At 43.5% G+C, this 19,346-nt stretch overlaps 2 protein-coding genes across 2 annotated transcripts in view; one reads left to right on the top strand and one right to left on the bottom strand.

The window, feature by feature from the left end:
* PTPN11 (protein tyrosine phosphatase non-receptor type 11) overlaps window positions 1–8,848 on the bottom strand; it is a 39,525-nt gene extending 30,677 nt beyond the window's left edge. The window contains exons 1-2 of the mRNA XM_006259779.3: window positions 8,701–8,848; window positions 785–907 (exon numbers count right to left, since the gene is read on the bottom strand). Of these exons, the coding sequence (XP_006259841.1) occupies window positions 785–907; window positions 8,701–8,714 (137 nt within the window). The 5' untranslated portion in view covers window positions 8,715–8,848. The remainder of the gene's footprint in view (window positions 1–784; window positions 908–8,700) is intronic.
* Window positions 8,849–8,964: 116 nt separating this feature from the next.
* On the top strand, window positions 8,965–13,258 carry RPL6 (ribosomal protein L6). The gene is made up of 7 exons (XM_014598553.3): window positions 8,965–9,006; window positions 9,403–9,567; window positions 9,708–9,806; window positions 10,437–10,580; window positions 11,720–11,768; window positions 12,196–12,380; window positions 13,056–13,258. The coding sequence occupies exons 1-7, from the start codon at window positions 8,980–8,982 to the stop codon at window positions 13,206–13,208; spliced, it is 822 nt and encodes a 273-aa protein (XP_014454039.2). The 5' UTR covers window positions 8,965–8,979; the 3' UTR covers window positions 13,209–13,258.
* The last annotated feature ends 6,088 nt before the right edge of the window (window positions 13,259–19,346 follow it).

Below are 19,346 nucleotides of genomic sequence, written 5' to 3'. Positions count from 1 at the left end.
AAGGAAGCCGTCAGGTCCCATAAGATGCCTCATTAGGGGTTCCATGCTACCCCTACCTGTAGAGCAAAGCCCGGCTCTACTTGGTATAAAACCTGGATAGGTTCCACAAACCATGCTCAAAGAGTGCTCCAGACATCTTAATATGTTTTTCCTGGACTTAACCAGACACCTAGGAAGTCCACAGCCTAAAACCTAGAGCCTCCCTTAATGACAGATTTGCTCCCTGCATCAGCCAAAGACAGCTGTTTATGTTACCCTAATATTAAGGAGGAGCAGAGACCAATGGACAGATATTTGAAAGGACCTTATCCTTTGACTAAGTTCCACTAAAATAACCTTAAATTGTAAAGTAACTAAGTGTCAGGTGATCTCAGAAAATGCATTTCCCTCTCCCTACACCTATGCTGTGCCAAGGGAAAACACTATAGTCTAGAAGAACCATTTCAGAGGAAGCTGAAGTAATGCTGGTTGGCCTTACAAATGATTCTCCTTTTCTTTAACAGGAAAGGATTAACTTAATGTCTCCTTATCCTTTGCATAAGGAAGCATCGAAGTGCCAAGAAATGACTTCTCAACCCTATTTTTCCCAAGTCCTTACATTTCTTCTGTTTCCAAGTGAACCACTACAAAGGGAAAAGCTGCACAATTCTTGTCTCCAGATTTTCCCCAGAATTCTTTGCTCACATGGTCGAGAAAACTTTCTCTTTAGAAATGAATCTATGTGGAAAAGCATATGTTGGAAGTACAGAGGAAGAAAAAAAAGCTTACCGTGTACTTGACTTACCGGACCGAAAGAGTAAAATCTCCTGGGTTACTTTTACTGGGCCGGGCCAGAAAGCTTCCATCAACTCCTCTTGTTAGCAGTAAATTTTCTGCCTCTACTCCAGTGATATTTGGATGAAACCATCTGAAAAAGGTTAAAAAGTAACACTTAAAGTCACAGTATTAATTTAGATCATATAACCTTGCAGTAGACACATCTAATACCATTAGAGTTGCTGGATAGTATTTGATTGAGATGAGTTTCACAGAGATACCTAGAATCATCTGTCAAAAAGACACTGAAATGTTAAGGGTTTTCTTTTTCATGTCACCATTTAAAATTAGGTTGCTACCTATAATTTTCAAGATTCCCCAAGAAAATATTCTACATGACCAATTCAATACATTTAGCTGCTTAGTTTAGAGGAGATATAAGAAAAATACACAAAAATAAAGATGCTCCACTGGTTACTTTGATTTACTCTCTGAAATACAAGAGCAAAGGAATATTCAATGGAACTGAAAGAAAAATAAGAACAAATCTTTTATTTAAAAAAAAAAAAATCCCACCACAACTTGTAGTGTCCAAGGCCACTTGATGCCACTGAGGCTTAGAACTTAACAGGACTGAAACAAAAATTAGACATTCATGCAAACACAGAAAAAACAGAAGTTGCATTAGTTAGAATTTAAAAATATAAGAAGCAAAACAAAACCTCATGCTTCTGGGCACACACCAACCACCGACGGATGGAGGTCAGGTAGAAACTTCCCTTCTGGACAAGTTAGTCCAACCACAGACTTGCCTGCACCTTCCTTTGAAGCATCTGGTACTGGTCACTCGCAAAGACAGGACACCTAGATGGAGCCTTGCTCCAATCTGTTATGGCAAGTCCTGTGGTCCCAAAATACCACAGTCTAAAATTACGGACACGGAGGAATCTCATATTGGTTTTCACCACCCACAAGCAGCCTCCTGAATGATGAGCACAAGGACTTGCCCATATACAGAGAAGAGCTGTATGTGGCCTTTATCTATAACAACTAAAGATCACTTAGTGTCACCACCTATGGCATTAGCTTTCAGACCTATTCCTAGCTATTTCATTTACAAGTATACACTTCCCGTAGCTGTACTCAAACTTTATTCCACTGCTGCAGCACGGAAATAATGTAACTTAGAGCTGGCCCCATGGCTCTATCAACCACATATTTGAGCAATTGCAAACGGTCATTAGGCAACTGTGTGGCCCACAGGGAGATTGGGATTATTAAATCTAAGGTTCACAGCAATCCCTACCACCCCTTAGTTCTTTGGCCCAAATGAACATTAGGCCCAGTCCATTACATCCTCCCTCCCTACACTGTAGAATTGCCTAGCACCAAAACACACTTCAGGTATTACAGGTCAGAAGCTAAAACTAATGCAGAAACCTGTATTAATGAAACATGAAGGCTGGACACCTATAACCTTCCTTTGCCATACTTCTGACCCTGGAAAAAAAAGTACTGGAGGGATTCTAACCAAAATATTAAATTTAAATTAATTTTTAAAAGACTGGTGCAGACAAAAAGTTTCTGAATAAAGGAAGGCACTTAAAAGAGCTCAGGAAGAAACTGGTGTGTAACCTTAAGTACAGGTATAGTCTCATGTATTAATGCAGTCACCTTTTTGACCCAAGTTTGAATCCAACTCCCAGGGTACAGCTGAGGCAATGGTGGTAAGATACCTTAGTGCTCTAGGTAGCTGAAGAGATTCCAATTTTTCACACATTTTAAAATCTGGGAAAGCTAGAAATGAAACAGTCTCCACCGTGCCCCAGAATGACTGAGACAAAACAAAACCATGAAATAAGAGACTGTTACAGAAATGCCAAGTGCTGGACAAAGTGCACAAAAATCCAACTTTAATAGCCTTGTCACACTGCAGCCTCAGATATTTATATCCATAACACCTCTTGCAATTAGAAGTTTCCCTCAACATTTGGAGGCCCTCATTATTTGGACTGCTGCAATAAATCATATGCGCAGGGCCATTTACATTTTTATTTTAGGATTTGTACAGGGTATCCAAGAGAGAGAACGCGCACAATCCCTTGCTCTTTGTATCCCATTGGGTTTTTAGTTTTTCACTGAGTAAAGCAAAATATCAAAGCAAGAGCAGTACTTGGCTGCCTGGCAGCCATCTCCCCTGTTACAATTATAAAAATGCTATATGTAGGATTTTACATAACATTTCTGATCATTCCAGACACAAGTCAGCATTTGGTGGTAAGCTGCTGTAACAGAAAATATGCAAGAGCATGTTTAAATACAGGGCTACTACTTTGCTGTAGTGACTGGTTCAGCAATTCTTTATATATGAAAGACAACTTAAGCTGACAGACCTTTTATTATTATTCTAATTAGGGCCTTATTCAGCACCTTCTCTACCACAATTACATTTTTGTATGTGCTGCTAGACATTTTTAGCTTCCTGAAAAGCTGACCTCAGAGTCGGTCTACCTAGCAGGTACATGGAAGTTACACCTACAGGAATACACAGTCCATTCGAAGAGGCAGTAAATATTCTCTTTCTGCCTCCACGGCCACATCCACATGAGCAGGGACACTGGTTTCCCCAGGGACAAGACGCAGCAGGACACCCTGCGCTGTTCCTACTTGTGCCCAGGGAAAGCCCATGCCACATGCACTCTGGCGTGTGGTAGGTTACCCCAGGTAGGGTAAGGAGGCTGAGGCCAGCAACTGTGCTGGCCCCAGCAGCCTTGCCTGGGGTCCCCAGGGAGCTGCAGCAGACACTCCTGCCGCTGGGAGTCTGGCCAGCAGCTGGAGTGTGGCTACGGCCAGCCAAGCTCCGGTTTTGGGCAATGCGTGCTGCCATGACATCAACCACCCCACTTTTTATAGGCAAGGGTTTTTTTGACTCTGGGATCCACCAGGGTCAACACCCCCTGCATTGCAAGGGAGCAGTGCAGGGAATGCCTGCATGCCACATACCGCACATCCATGCTCATCTGGATGCAGTCTGTATGTCCTACCTAAACCAAAAGAACTAAGCAATACTGTTATTTTAGCTAAGCAAATAACTTGCATAGAAATGTGTTTGTGCATACGCATACAAATATAGCTCAAACCAAGACAAAGTAACCAAAACATCCTACTTCAAGTTATCCCAGTAAATAAAAACCAAACATCAATTGGTAAATAATCTTACGCTTCTGCAGTGCCAATAAGCCTGAAGGACCCAAAGTTGTTCCTACAAAAAGAATACAATGCCACTGGCGTGCAGCTGGTTCTGCAAATATTCTGATTAGGAAAACTGAACCAAACCCCTTTATTCTTTATAAAAAGGCATGAGATTGGTGAAGATCACACAAGACCCTGAACTAGCTCCTTTGAAAGATGTCCCAGATAACACAAGGACCGATACCGCAAGACAGCTCCACTGAAGAGAGTAAAGTCTGCTAGTTGGACAGGGACTGTTAATGTCAAAGCACAGCAACATACCAGAGACTACCTGGGATCACTGCTACCCCCTCTATTCCCACTTCAAAAAAAAAACGTAATTTTAACTTCCCATAGCTGTGACTTTTCACTTCTCTGGCTTAGAAAAGATGCATCAAGGATTAACACATACTGCATGCTACATGAACTGTGGATTGCTTAAAAAAGACCTCATCCCAAACTGATGACTAGCCCTTACGTTGATGGACAAGAGGGCCCGGCCCAGTAGCAGAAAGCCAAGAGGGCCTGAATTACGAAGGAAGAATCTAGCCCATTGTCCTCAACCTCAGAAGCATTTAGGTGCCTATGGTTGCACACAAACACCTAGTGAAACCTCCAGAAGCATCTTGTTATCTAACTCCCTTTAAAAAAGTCTGGCCTCAGATGTGTACCATGAGGCTAAGCAGCTAGATGGGGAATACAGCACTGTCTGGAAGGCATAAACGCCAAGGAGAATTGGACGTGGTACACAGGAATGTTGCTGGATAGAATTAAGATTTCCCTTCCATGTCAAGAAAAGTTTCCAGGTGGGGAAACATATTCAGCTTGGAAACAGCCTCTTAAAAGAAGTTAAATCTCTAAGATTTAAAAAAAAAAAAAAAACTTGACTGGAATGGACATTAGAAAATGTACTCTGAGAAAGAGGCTGGTTCTGGGAAGGGGAAGTTGGACTTTGGACCTTAATCTTGTCTGTTTTCCACTCACCCACCCCAACACTTAACTTGTTTTAGGAGAAACAACTTCAAAAATCAAAGCCACATAAGTTCTAATAAGCAAAAGGCTTAAGATAAGCTGCTTCTTTAGGTTCAAATAAAAAGAGAAGCACAGATACATAAAGAGGAACGTTATCAGAACCAAACCCACAAGCATGTGATACACAGAAGTTACAGCAACTTCACTTTGAGTTCCCAGACACACTAAGAATGGGATGTTGCAGGTACTACGTACAAGCATGCATAATTACCAGTCAGAAAAGTAGCAAAATTGCAAAGAGAAAGACAAGATGGCCTCAGTGAACAAAAGGGACTGCAAAATAACTTAATTTAAATTTGATTAGGAAATCATTTAAACACAGATAATAAAAAAGGAGGAAATTTTGCCTGCGTATCAGAAAAAGGAGTATAGTAATAAACGGGACCAGAAAAATCTACATCCAGGAGACCGAGTTTACCGCTCTTCACCTAACTTTCATTCAATGATATGTAGTTCTTCTGCTCTCTCATCCTTTTATTTTTGGCTCCGAGTGGGAAGATGCATTAGTCGGTCACCCCAAATAGAAAGAAACGGGGGTGTTAGCGACTCCGTTAAATGGTTCCGGACCGGTAATCGAGATCGCTTCCTCTGAAGTTCTGCCACCACGTATGCTTTTGAACCAAGGTGGCCACATCCCTTCCAGCACTAGGGATTGCAGAGACACAGATAGCAGTAATGTAAACTCTATAAAGGATTTTCTCTTACGCTTCCTTTTATAGAGATGGAATGTATTTTAATTTTTTTTTCTGCTTTCCTTTTTCCATCTCTGATCTAAGCACACACAAGAGTTATTCCCAGCAAAAGACTGAGAGCCTATAATGCAACCAAAAAAGTAATGTATAGAAGCATAGTCTAATTAAACCATCAATCCTCACTGTGGGCATAATGTTTCCCAAAGCTATTTGGATTTAATAGATTCTGCCATGCAGCACTCTGCATCACTTGGCATTTCAAAATAAGGCAAAGCTATTAATGCAAAAAGGTAACCAACGAGACTGTCACTCCTCATTTACAAAGGGAATGGGGATATCAGAGAAGAGGGCCTTCACCCTCCTACCCTCCCAAGAGAATCATGTGCGCAGCAGGGAACATGCTCTTGCTTCAGATAAATTCTCAATCACTAAGACGTGACTGTACAAAACGTCTATTTGCAGAACTGCCATGTTTGAGGACATTCTTCAATCATGTGCTATATTAACTGCACGTTTCTGTTTTCTTATTAGAATTGGAATAATCGGTACCTGTAGTGGGGAGAAACAAACGGCATTATTTTCCCGCTTGAAAAGAGAAACAAACCAAAAAAAAAATCAATACACTTTTCCATTTTGCGACAAGGCAAACAAATTGGATCTCCCTTTTTGACTGCAGTACTGATAAAATCACTTCTAAGCCTTGGCTGCCACAAGTGGAGCTATCAGGAGGTGGTGACTTTTAATGTAATTAATCCTATTTATAGGCTCGCCCTCTACCTGCATTATCTTTGCCCATTCTTTTTCATGAGCAATTTCCAATTTAAACTTCCGCACTCACAAGCCAGAAAACAAACACATACTTTTAAGAAGTGCTCAACTAACCTAAGCAGCTATATTTGCAAGGATGGGTAGAGGAGAATACAAAAACTCACTATAAACAAACACCGAAGAACCCACACACGGGTGATTCTTAACCTTTTTAGATGCAAAGCTCCCCTCAGAAAGTGAAAATTACAGAAAAATAACAGCAATTCTTCTGTTAAAAAGAATTTCATAGTATTAAAAAAAACTTTCTGACTTGCTGTGGTCTTTCTTTTGAAAGCTCTGGGTTTATCTTGCACATTGTGCTTGCACAGCTAAGTGTGTGGCACCCCATAGCACCCCTGAAAGGATCCCAAGCCACCCCAGAGCACCATGGCATCCCAGCTGAGAATCACTGCCACACACGTGCACCTCTTCCTTCCTAACATAACACCAACTACAGAGGTGGTTCTCATCCTTTCTGGACTAGAGGCACCCCTCCTCACTAGACTCAAGGCCCCTCTCCACCACTTTTGTGAACACAGTAGCACAGATTACAGGCTTGCCTCCTTGCAGAGAGGCTGGGCAGTGGTGACAGGATATTATCCAGGCAGGGACAAGCCTGAGCCTGCACTTATCTGCTTAGTTTCGCCGCTTCTCTCCTCAAAGCACCCTTCAAAAGTTCTGGTAGCGCCTCAGGGTGCCCCGGTTGAAAAATCACAGTGCTAGGGGATAGGAGAAGGGTGAATGAAACCGAGCCATCCAGTTTCACCCTCCCGAGCTCAACAACCAGAACAAACTGAATCCAAAAAGGAAAACACGGCCAAGGACCAGAATAAGAGGAGTAAAAGAAAAGGCTGTCCATTAAGTGCACTATCGCTCTCATCATGGGGCCACGAGTTCAGGGGCTGCAGATGAATGCGTCAGAGAGAGGGAGACGAGGTTCTCTGGGTAAATCCGATATCTTTTATTAGATCAACTCAAATAGCTGTAAAAATCCTTCTTTTCAAGCTTTCGGGTATAAATACTCTTTCACCAGGCTGAGGAAGCATCTGCAGTTGGTGTGCACTCTTCCTGGGTGGAATGGCTACAGGGAGGATTTCCAAGGCCCCTGGTACACATTACATATCTTGCGCAATAAACCCAGATGGGCCACCTGTGCAAGATAACGATCACGCCATAAAAAGGATTCTCCAGCTCTCAAAAGAGCCAGCCAGCTACAAAGCCAGGGCTTGAAAACGTGGAACAACTCAGTGGCCCCTGCTACAAATTAAGCAGATTACACAATTAACTGGTTAACTGCACAAGAAACATAAGCCGGCCGCACATACAAAGGAAGACGGCCTACTAGTGCGTGCGAAGGAATTATCACACCATTCACTGGTGAATCGCACGATACATTCACACCGGCCACACATGCAAAGTGATGATCATGCAACGTGCCAATAAATTCACACCAGCCACCCACACGAAGTCACAATCGCACAATTCACTGGTGCGGCACGCAATAAATTCAGTCCAGCCCCCACGCAAAGTTGCGATCACACAACTGACTGGTAAAATGCGCAATAAATTCAGACTGACCATCCACGTGAAGGCGCAATCACACCATTCGCTGATGATTCGTACAACAAATTCGTACCAGCCACCCGTGCAAAGTCACATTTGCACAACTGCCTGGTGAACTGCGCAATAAACTCCCACCAGCCACCCACGTGAAGTCACACACACACAACTGTCTAGCGAAAGGTGCAATAAATGCAGCTGTCCCCTCCATGAGAAGTCACGACTGAACGATTCACTGCCGAATCGCGCAATAAATGCAGCCCAAGCCCCCGTGCGAAGTCACGACTGCACAATTTGCTGCCAAGTCGCGCAATAAATGCAGCCGGGGCACCCGTGTGAAGGCAGGATGGCACGACTCACCGGTGAACTGTGCCCCTGGCCACTTGTGCCAAGTCACCATCACTCCACGGACTGGAGCGCGCAATAAATGCGCACCGGGGAAGCGCGCCATAAAGGGGCCCGATCCCGCCCGGAAGGACTCTCCAGCCCCACAGGGAAGGCGCTGCCCCTCTCCCCCCCCCGAGGCAGGGGCCGCCCCGTCCTTGAGGGGGGGGCCAGGTCCCCTCATCGCGGGGGGAGGGGCGGGGAAGCGGGGGGGGGAGGGGCCCGGCTCCCGCCTCACCTCCGCGATGTCATCTTCCCGCGGCTTGGGCCCGCCACAGGGCCGCGCCCCTGCCGGCCTCCCCCCGCAGCGGGCCGCGGCCGACGGGGCCCTGAGGGGAGCGTGCACGGCCGCCGCCTCCAGGCCCCAGAGGCGCGGCGCGGCCAGCAACGTCATCAAACAGCGACCTCTTCCTCCCCCCCCACCCGCGCTTGAGAGACGCAGGACTACATCTCCCGGCCTGCCCCGGGGCGGGCGCGGTGGCGTCACGCGCCGCGCTCTTTAGCGCCGGGTGCCCGGATGTCCACCCCTTTTCCTTCTCGGAAGGTGAGGATGGCGGAGCCGGGCTGGGCGGCGCTGCGGGCCATCCGCCGCCATCCGCCTCCGGGGGGCGCTGCCGGGGCCCGGGGGGATGCTGGCGGGCTCCGGGGGGGCGCGATGCGGGGCGGGCAGCGGCCGGGCATAGCTGATCCCGGCGGCCGGAGCAGGAGGGCCTGCATCTTCCCTTCCCCGGCCCGGCCCCGGCTCCTCCATCCGGGCATGCTCGCTGCTTGTCTTCCCGGCCTGTGCAAGGCAGTCAGCAGCCCTGGGCTGCTCCTTTCCGGTCTCCGCCTGTACAGGGGTTCCCGTGGGGTTTCTTGAACCACGGCTCCTCTTCTCTTTTTCTTGGCTGCTCTGCCCATCCACGTGCTGTAACTGATGCTGTGCCCTCCTATTGGCTAGATGGCAGGCGAGAAGGCGGCAGGTGAGAAGAAGGCTAAGAAGCCCCGGAAGCACCATGCCAGCCGCAACCCTGTGCTGGCCCGAGGGATCGGGAAATACTCCCGGTCAGCCATGTACGCCCGGAAAGCGATGTACAAGCGCAAGTACACGGCCCCAGAAACAAAGGTATATGGAAAACAAGCTGTCTGTGCGTTCATTTGTTCTGGCAGACGAGGTTCTTTAGGTGAATGTGATGATCTTTCATTAGCCCTACTCATTAACTTGTTCTGATTCTTAACCCGTTCCTTTGTTGTCTTCTTGTGCAGATAGAAAAGAAAAAGAAAGAAAAAGCAGCTGCTACCATCACCAAACCAGTTGGTGGAGATAAGAATGGAGGCAACCGGGTGGTGAAAGTCCGTAAAATGGTAAGGTTACCCCCCACCCCCCAAAAAAAGATGTCAGATAAATAGAGGTTTGCTCTTGCTGAACACTGAGTTGCGTTGATGAAAAGGAAGAGATTTTGGCCCTTTATGTTTTGGGAAGTGCATTCAGTACTGATTTTACGTTGCTCTCCTATGAGACTGCAGTCTTGCAGCCCTCAGCAGACACTGTCTGGGCGCTAGTGTTGAGTTCTGTCGTAGGTATGTTCTCAATCTAGTGACGTATTGCTGTCTTCAGTGAAGCATGTGTGGGAGACCCCCTTCCCCACACACATACACGCACATCTTATTTGAGATGATGCGTGTACTCTCTGAATTGACGTGTCTGAAGAAGGTGCACGTACCCCGTACGTACTGAATTAGAAGCACAATCACAAATATCTTTGCATTTTGTGTGACCTGCTGGGTACATGATGCAAAATGTGTGCCTTTAAAGTGCCAACTTCCTTAAAATACTAGCCTGCAGCAAAGAGAACCTTGCGGGGGGAAAACAAGTCTCTCCCAATGAAATGAAAGGGAGTATCTGTAAAAGGGGAAAGACCACAATTTGAATGAAATTATTTTATAAAGAGGCTGGAATATTTCAGTTCATATTTTGTCGTGTGTTCCCTCTAGCCAAGATACTATCCAACTGAAGACGTTCCTCGTAAGCTCTTGAGTCATGGCAAAAAGCCCTTCTGCCAACACAAGAGGAAACTGCGGGGTAGCATTAATCCAGGAACCGTTCTGATTCTTCTCACTGGTCGCCACAGAGGCAAGGTAAATGGGAAACTTTTTACAAACACTTCTATGCTGTGTTTGCACTTCATTATATTGATTGCTCGGTTATTATTCCCTTCCTCCTCAACACGTTAAAATAAAGTCAGGGTCATCGCCAGTTGTGTGGTTCAGTGTGTGCAATTTCATTTTACGCATATTGTTTTCTGCTGTCTTGCTTTATCTGGACAGTACCCCTCTTTGGTCCTTTGGGAGGCTTCAAGAACAAGACTGTACTGTACGTGGTCAGAATGAATTAGGAGAAAAAAAAAAGGAATGACTGGGCAAGTTACCTAGACACTATTAAAGGGACGTTCCCATACTCTACAAATGATACGGAGTCATGGGTCAGACTTGCGTATCAAGAGTAATATAATATTAATTACCATATACTATTCGTTGCCATTTCTGACTAGGAAAAGGAAGACCCAACATTTAAACTATTGCAAAACAAAATAAAGCAACGTGCATTCTGGATAACGAATTGCAAAGGAAAGCTATAAATCAATACTTTTAATATCACTGTAGCAAACCAAACATCAAAAGACAAATTGGTATCAACACTTATTTTCTTTATCCTAAGAAAAGCATCTTTGGGTAACTGACACTTTAGAACAGAATTTCTAGTTAGACCTTTCACTGCCCTGCTTGCATTTTTTGCTTGTATCTAGTCAAACGCACATGGTCATAAAAAGAGGCTATTTGGGGGGAGTATTCATTGAAACCTGAGCCACGTGGTGCAAAGCTGGTGCTGCTTCACCTTTCTACGGAAAGTTTCTCCCCCTCTAATTTTTTCACACGCACTGCTCGTTACAGAAAATTCAGTCAGTAAAAGTGCTGTCTGGGCAAGGGTGTCAAGATGACTGACTGACTGACTTCTGTCTGCTGGGAGAGGCTCTAATGTGAATGCAGTTAGATTGGCAAAATTATGCTTTATCAGTATAGCTTGTTTTGGCTCCTGGGGGATGTGTCTTTTTTACTGTCCTGGCAGAAAGTATAATTCAAGTAGTGTAGATACGGTTCTACTTTTTAGGTTGTGATATATCAATGATATATATTTAAATATAGATAGATATTAAACTCTGTAAACAGTCCTTAATGCTGCAAGGCTAAGACTAATGCCCTCTTGTATCCATTTCCAGCGTGTGATCTTCCTGAAGCAGCTTGCTAGTGGCCTGTTGCTTGTAACAGGTAAGCAACTTTTTCACTGAAATCTCTTTTAAATTTTTAGTTTTAATCTCCCTGTGACATTTGACTACATCATGCATCTCTGAGGCAGTCTGAGTATCACAATGGGCATTACATGGCATGGAATTGCTTATGTAGAAATATATACCTTTCCAGGAAAATTAATTCACTTACGTTTTAATATCTGGAAACACTAGCAAGATAAGAAAAAGCTTTTAGTGTTGTAAAGCATGAAGAAAGGGTGTCCTAATTTGTGTTTTGTTGTTTTTTTTAATGAGGCTTAGTACTCTCCTCTGCAAGAAATATATGCTTTATACCTGAATGTTATTCCATGAGGGAAACTTAGTTTCCTTAGAGCACAGATAGCTGCAATCTCAGAAATGAAATGCTGCTCTTGTAACTCACTTGGATTTTTTTTGTCTGCCGCTAGGACCCTTGGCTATCAATCGTGTCCCTCTGCGCAGGACTCACCAGAAGTTCGTTATTGCCACTTCCACCAAGGTTGACATCACAGGGGTGAAAATTCCAAAGCATCTCAGTGATGTGTACTTCAAGAAGAAGAGGTTGCGTAAGCCCAAGCATCAGGAAGGCGAGATCTTTGACACTGAAAAGGAGGTAAGGCTCTTCAGTGACCTCTTTATAGTAGGGATGCAAGGAGTGGGTTGGGACAGTCTTCCTCTAGAAGCATATTTTTAATGCTACCTTTTCAAAAAGAACTTAAAAAGCATAGAAGGCCAAATCGGTTTAACCTCATATGGGAACCTTGATAGCAACACTTGAGAATCCACATATTTTAAAATGTGCTGCCTTCAGAATAGCTCCTGCACTGTTAAACAACCAGCAGGAGGCGAACAGCATCTCCTAAGATTGGTGGAGTTGGTCTTGCACATAAAGTTGAGTTGTGAAATCTCCCTCTCAATATGCTCTCCATTGATTTCCTGTCTATGGAAGGTATTCTATTTATTGTGGTGTTAGGGACTCTATTTGCACTGTAGTTTGAGCTGGTAATTTAATCTAGCTCTAGCTGTTGAGCTGTTCTTTATTCTTTGAGGGGGAAAAATATAGATAGATATAGAGGGAAAGAGAGACTGTGTAAAACATCACAGTGCTGTCTATTCCTTGTGGCTCAAAAGGAATGACCCTTTTTTCAGCTCCTGAAGATGGAGTGCTGAGAAGCTTACCCAGCTAAAAACCTTGGCATGGCAGGGAAATGGCCCTTGTGAAGAAGTTCTGCAGGAATAACAGACTGAAATCTGTGGGGTATTCTAACTTTAGTCTTCTCTTTCTTAGAAATACGAGATAACAGAACAACGCAAAGCAGATCAGAAGACAGTGGACTCACAGCTTCTACCAATAATCAAAAAGGTGCCTCAGCTCCGTGGCTACCTGCGTTCTACATTCTCCCTCTCAAATGGAGTTTATCCTCACAAATTGGTGTTCTAAATATTTTAAAGGCATGACATTAATATTAAAGTTTGTGGGGGAAAAAACAAGGCTCTGCACCTGATTCCAGCTAGTTATCTTTGTAATTAAATACATTCCTCAGAGCAGTGGGGGCCAACCTTCGTGGCAGGCATGTCACAATTAAGCTCCACACCCGCCCTGCATGTCACTCCAGTCCTCTTCCCCCTGCCTGATCTGCTGCTTTCCTTTCTGTTCCCTGCATTATCTGCCACCACTTTGCCTGCCCCCTCCCCAGTGTATGTGCCACTAGTTGCCACCCTGGTTTAGACCTCTTCATGAAGTAAAAAAACCTGGTTTGAAATTGGGTGTTTTATGCATTGTGGCATAGGATTCCAAATGGACGGAGCTGCCTGTATGATGTGCAATAGTTTTCAGGTGACATTTTAGTGATACTTTCATCAAAATGATGTGATCGGTAGGCACAGAACTGTGGAGAATCTCTTCCAAGTAATTTCAGGGCTTCTGACATACAAGTGACAGATACATGGGGGATTATTGTTTTGTTCTTGGGTTTTTTAAGGGTTCAAGAGAATTGTCTCCTTATTTCCCTGGACCCCCCAGACATGGATAAGCTTGCCTGACTGGAAACTCAGCAGTTAATTCCTAAGACTGAGTGTACTTTTTATGATTCTCCTGGGAGTCTGCATTTTCTCTACAGCAGCAAAGGAAAGTCTTGAATTTTGTTTGCAGCTCTGACATACTTGCTGTGGGGTGTTTGGCAAATTACCAGGCTTCTCCAATAATTGAGGTGGAAACTGAAGCAGAGAATGATCCTTCAAAATTTCAAGTTCTCTGGCCTGATGTGCTTTGTTGGATCAGAGTGGTGGGTTTGGAGGCCTGTAATGCTGAGCTATTTAGGTAAGCATATGAGGATGATAGCTATATCTTGGGCATTTGGCAGATGCATCATAAAAGGTTCATAAGCTATGTAAGGGAAAAGTAATCTAAAAATACTTCCTGGCCACTGTTGTACATCTCGCCCACAGAATAGATGTCAGGCTCTTGGATGTACTTTTGTGGCCTTTGCAGCGCATTCAGCCTGCAGAAGCCAAAGCTTTTTTAAAAAGGCAAGCCTACATGGTTCTAGAAATAACCTTCCAGCTGGGCTCCCTATCCATCAGTGCACTGTTGAGTTCTTGCTCTCATAGTCTTAGCAGATGGAATGGAGTTAGAAATTGTTGTAAGTGGGGAGGCAGAAAGAAGAAAGGCTCACCTGTAAGCCCCTATCTTCCCACTGACTGCAATAACTGAACAAACTTTAATGCCAAAACAAAGGCCATATTCCACCTTTTTGCAAGACCAAGCACGCTGGAACTCTGAAGCTCTACTGTAGTAGAAGTAAGCTGGTTGCAAGCCTTTTGTGGAGACTACGGTGTGAGAGGTCTCATATTCTAAATTCTATTCCCTGGCCATCTAATAACAAAACAAGATTTCAGCTCTATTACTGCCCTATCCTATACAAATTTAGAGTGTACCAGTGATGGCCTACGACTGATTCTCAACCAGGTTGCTGTGGGGTCTTTATAGGGTGGGGGTGCAATTTTAGCACTGTTAGGTAAAAAATTACCCACAAATGATTTGGAGAGAGACACAGAGATTTTAAATAGGAATTTGTAATGTCAAAAGCATTGTGACTTGCAGCTTTTTCTGACTTCTATGCAACAAGAATTGTTATCTTTCACTTTTCTTTTAAAAAAAAAACTGGTATTTTCTGGGGTCTGCCTTTAGTCTAAAAAGGTTAAGAAGTGCTGGTTCAAGAAATTTGAGGCAGAGACATCTTTCATCAGATCAACTATAGTTGGGAGAGATGTTAAAACAAGTTTTTGGGTACAAAAGTGTATGCTAACATGGGGGACATACGGTGGTACACTTAAACCATTAAATTGTTGCATAGACGTGCTCCGGAATGAGCCTTAACACACATAGGCAATGGTGTAATTATGCTGGTAATTTTTCCAATGGGTACACAACTCCTTAGTCCTTGGCCAAAAATTGAGGTCCCTTAGAGGCGCTGCTTCTTATTACATGTCCTTGCTACATGATTTGTGAGTATTTTTTAAAGTTTTAATGAGCTTAGCATTTGGGTAGAGCACCATCTGCCCACCACTTCACAGATTCACACAGACATTCACTGAAGTTTAGGGCTGGAAGGGACCTTGTGAGATCATGGGGTCCAGCCCCCCTGCTCTGGGCAGGAAGACTGCTGGGGTCAAATAACTGCAGTAAGGTGTGCGTCAGTCTCCTTTTGAAGACCTCCAGGGAAGGTTGCTACAGAAGCTTCGGTAGTCTTCTAGCTGGGGATGACATGCTAACTGTTTAAAACAGGAGTGTTAAAATACTGCCACCACCCACCTCTGCAAGGAGTCCTGCAAAGCAGCCATCTAAGTACCAGTATCCTGACCAAATCCCCCAACATGCCAACTCTTCCAAAAATAATGTGCTTCCTCCTCTTCCCATTATGGGGATGTTGCTTTAGGAGTTTGAAGGAAGAGTGCCACCTATGTACCTATTTTCAAGGACAACAACATGGATCTCAATAGTCCACCCTGATGACAAATACAAGCATAGCATCATTACCTATACAGATCTAATGGATTCAATTTGTGTTGCATAAAAAGGAAAAACAAATAAGATGGAAAAAGGTAGATAATGTATGCTTCCAGCTGAATGGAAATGAAGATGCAATAGCAGTAATAGCTTTCTCCTTGCAAACAACAAGTGCATTTAGACTAGAAACTAGCCTTTTTGCCAAATTCCAGCATAATCTGATTGTTCATAAGTACCTCCTACAGCTTCAAAGGTATTGATATTTTTTGCTTGGTAGAGTCTTGTACACTACAGCCCTGTTTAGTTTCTGGTCATTTAAGTAAAATGCAAATATTGTGCAGCAGGTGGAGCTGATGAGCAGTCTTTATTCCTAACTGCAACCTGTCAACATTTCAGGGCCTGCCATCCAGTTTTCTGTAGTGACTCATGCGTTCCCCAACCCGCCCCTCTATTCTCTATTTTGATAGGTCTCAAAAACATCAAGTGTCTTAATTATTTGACATGATCTCTTGTGCTTATATACATTTTTCCCCTTAGCCCCATTTCTCTTAAATCTGCCTGTCAACATTATAGTATATAGTTGATGTGTTCCTTAGCATTGTAGATGTGCATTGAGGATTTTTTCAAAAACTACCTGAGGAAAGGTCATTTGCAGTATTGGTTAGCTCTGGAAGACGCTGGACACCAATAAAAGCATACTGAAGTGGCTCTGCCCCCTGCTATCCATTGATGTTCTGTTGAAATTATGTTAAAGTGGCAAAGGCAAAAATGTCATTGTTATCATTTAAATATTTGACCACAGTTAAAAATCCAGCTCAGGTGTATGTAACGCTCTAGTTCTTTCAGAATTCAAAATACTGCCTGGATGCCCTCTGGTTTCAATTAACTACTGACTCCATTTGCAAATGTATTAACAGGCCCTCTCAGTAATTTCATTTAAGATTTTTTTTTCGACATGAAAATGCTTTAGTAGCGGAGAAAATTGCAGTAACACAATAGTACCTGCACTTTTAGCTGCCCGATGGTCACGTTGCCATGTAATTTCTCAACCAATTGTAAAGCGATTATTGCTTTTACATCAAAATGCTTCATCTGTATGATAATGGCGTTCATCATCTTCTATGCACTTTATGCACAATTCTCTCATACAATCTGGGGGACAGGTGGACATTATGCCAATTAGCAGATGGCAAAATGGAAGCAGCAGGATAAGTGACACTTAAAACAAGAGAAAATATCAGAGGCAGAACTCAAGGAGCCCTGGCTCCCAACCCACTCGGAGCTCACTGGAGAGCTCCATTTCCTGCAGCAAAGCAAGAAAGGAATTGACTGCAATCACCTTTATCTTCAATGAGGAGGCAGAGCCTGAAAACTAGAAGTCCCACCAGGGCTTGTCCAAGTCCATTTTCATCATTTTTTTAAAGGCTGTGGAAAGTTACGTTTGGTGTTGCTGAAATATGCCATGAATGGGGATAACAAGGAAACAAAAGCATGCTCAAAATTACTGCCATTGAATCAATGTGAATATTTAGAAGGATCTGTAAAAGCTCAAAAATAAATTCTCCCCCGCCTGGACAGTACATCTATCAAATAAAGAGCTGTTTTTGTGTTCTTGTTATTCTGCAGCTTCCCATTCTCAACATGGAAACAATTCAACAGTCCTGACTAGCTGAGTCACTGCTTTTCACCAAGAATATCGCCCACAGAAGAAACTAGAGAAATCTAAAGCCAAAGCCACCCAATCAAAAGTGCTGAAGATATTCAGGTCCAAAAATAGTTACACATTCAAACATAGCAGCACTTCATTAGCATCAGATATGCACTTTGCTTCAGCTGCCTAATAAAGTGATATGTAATTAGAGTAAAGCATTCTTTGGAGAGGAAAGATAGATGTTGGGGCTCTCTGGGGATTGGCAATGAACTATAGAACTTTTCACCTCTGTCCATTTTTGTAGTATACAACATTGCAGTTCTGTTTAATGGCCCGCCTGAAATCAATTGATGAATTCAGTCCCAGTCCTGGAGGGCTACATCACACCTGCCATCAGTGTTCACAGCCTCAGAAGAGAGGTGGATTGCACCTATGCTTCTGTGACTACAAGCCTTGATCAAAACTCAGCCACATTTTCAAGAAAAAGTCTGAGGATGGCACGACAGTATGGTGGTTGACACTTCAGTCACCAGAGTCCCAAATGCAGCATATTTTGTCACCAGGATTACAGTTTCTTTGTCTCCCACAAAGCCAAAAGAAAGACCACGTAAAATCAGTTTAAACATAAAAAACAGTGTTTTTCTTTGTTCAGAGTTAACCCTGTCTTTGCTCCAGGAATGATGCTCTCGATAGAGAGGCCTGGATCTTTCTCTACCTGAACAGACAAATGTATTCAGTTCCCCTCACAAGCAGAGAGGTTCAAGAGACTTCCTGTCTGTTTTTTGTTTCATTTTGTTTGTTCTTTATCCAACACTGTTCTGATCAATATGGGAAAGTTAGGCAAGATTGGCTGTTCAGCCTCCCTCTTAGATATATAGATTTTTTTAAACAATTACAGAAATCAATGATGGAAAAAGACTGACTAGCTCATCCAGCCTACTCCCAGACAACACAGGACAGTTTCTTCCACGCTGTTCTCAATTGCCCAATCCCCTCTGCTTTTAAATTACTTACGGAACAGGTTCCACACCCAAATCAATTTTGCTACCTGGCAAATTTCCTAATTTTTACATTTCCTATTTCTTCGTTCTTCCTAGCACAATTTTGGCATATTTTGTCTCTTTAAGCAAGATGAATTCATGCTCCCTCATGTAAATACTTTTAAGTACTATTTAATCATAACAGAAAAAATCTGCCAGACCAGGGCCACATATTCCATGCAAGTGATTTCCTCTCCATTTGAGTTTGATAAACTGAGTTGTCATCTCCTGTCCCTGCCTCACCACAAAGTCTGCGTTAGGGACTTATCCATCAGATGTAAGAAATCATAAAATGGCTCTGTTCTGTTTTGAGTCCCAAAGTAAGACTTGTCGGCATATACTTAAGGCTGTGAAACTCAATGTCTTTTGAGATTTAATCAGATGTTTCAATTTAAGTCCACTTCAGAAGAGCTAGAGCTCTCCATCTGTAATCCAAGAGAGCTGGGCTTTATCATTTCAAATGATGTGGGACAGCCATGTGAGCATCACTGCACAACTTTGTGTCACCATAGATCTGAAGTAGCAGCTTACATGAAAGCCATGTTTATTCAGGCTTAGTATATAATAGTTACTGGCTCCTGCTTGGTTTGCTTCCTGAGTGCCACTGCTGAAGATCCCACTGACCTGCATGGTCACTAATGAAGAACACTGGAGGAAAATAGCTGCTTATCAGCTAATTGGATTTCTCTATGGTCTCCTATACTATACCTGCCCAAGCATCCCACAGATCAAATTGTTTATGCTGCTAATTAGGCATAGTTTTTCCTCTGAGGATATTATCCATAATAGTTCTCACAAGTTGTTTTTTTTCCCCCCTATTGTTCAGGAAGTCCCTAATTGGGCAAAGTGGCCAAGCCCATTACCTGTAACAAACGTTTG

This window comes from Alligator mississippiensis, chromosome 10 (assembly GCF_030867095.1).
Source record: "Alligator mississippiensis isolate rAllMis1 chromosome 10, rAllMis1, whole genome shotgun sequence".
Classification (NCBI taxonomy): domain Eukaryota; kingdom Metazoa; phylum Chordata; order Crocodylia; family Alligatoridae; genus Alligator; species Alligator mississippiensis.
This window is presented reverse-complemented; position numbering and strand designations above follow the sequence as displayed.

Coding starts and splice junctions, on each gene's coding strand:
- RPL6 (XM_014598553.3), top strand. CDS start 8,980: ATGTCCACCCCTTTTCCTTCTCGGAAG. Junction 9,807..10,436: donor TGGTGAAAGTCCGTAAAATG/GTAAGGTTACCC, acceptor TGTTCCCTCTAG/CCAAGATACTATCCAACTGA. Junction 10,581..11,719: donor CTGGTCGCCACAGAGGCAAG/GTAAATGGGAAA, acceptor ATCCATTTCCAG/CGTGTGATCTTCCTGAAGCA.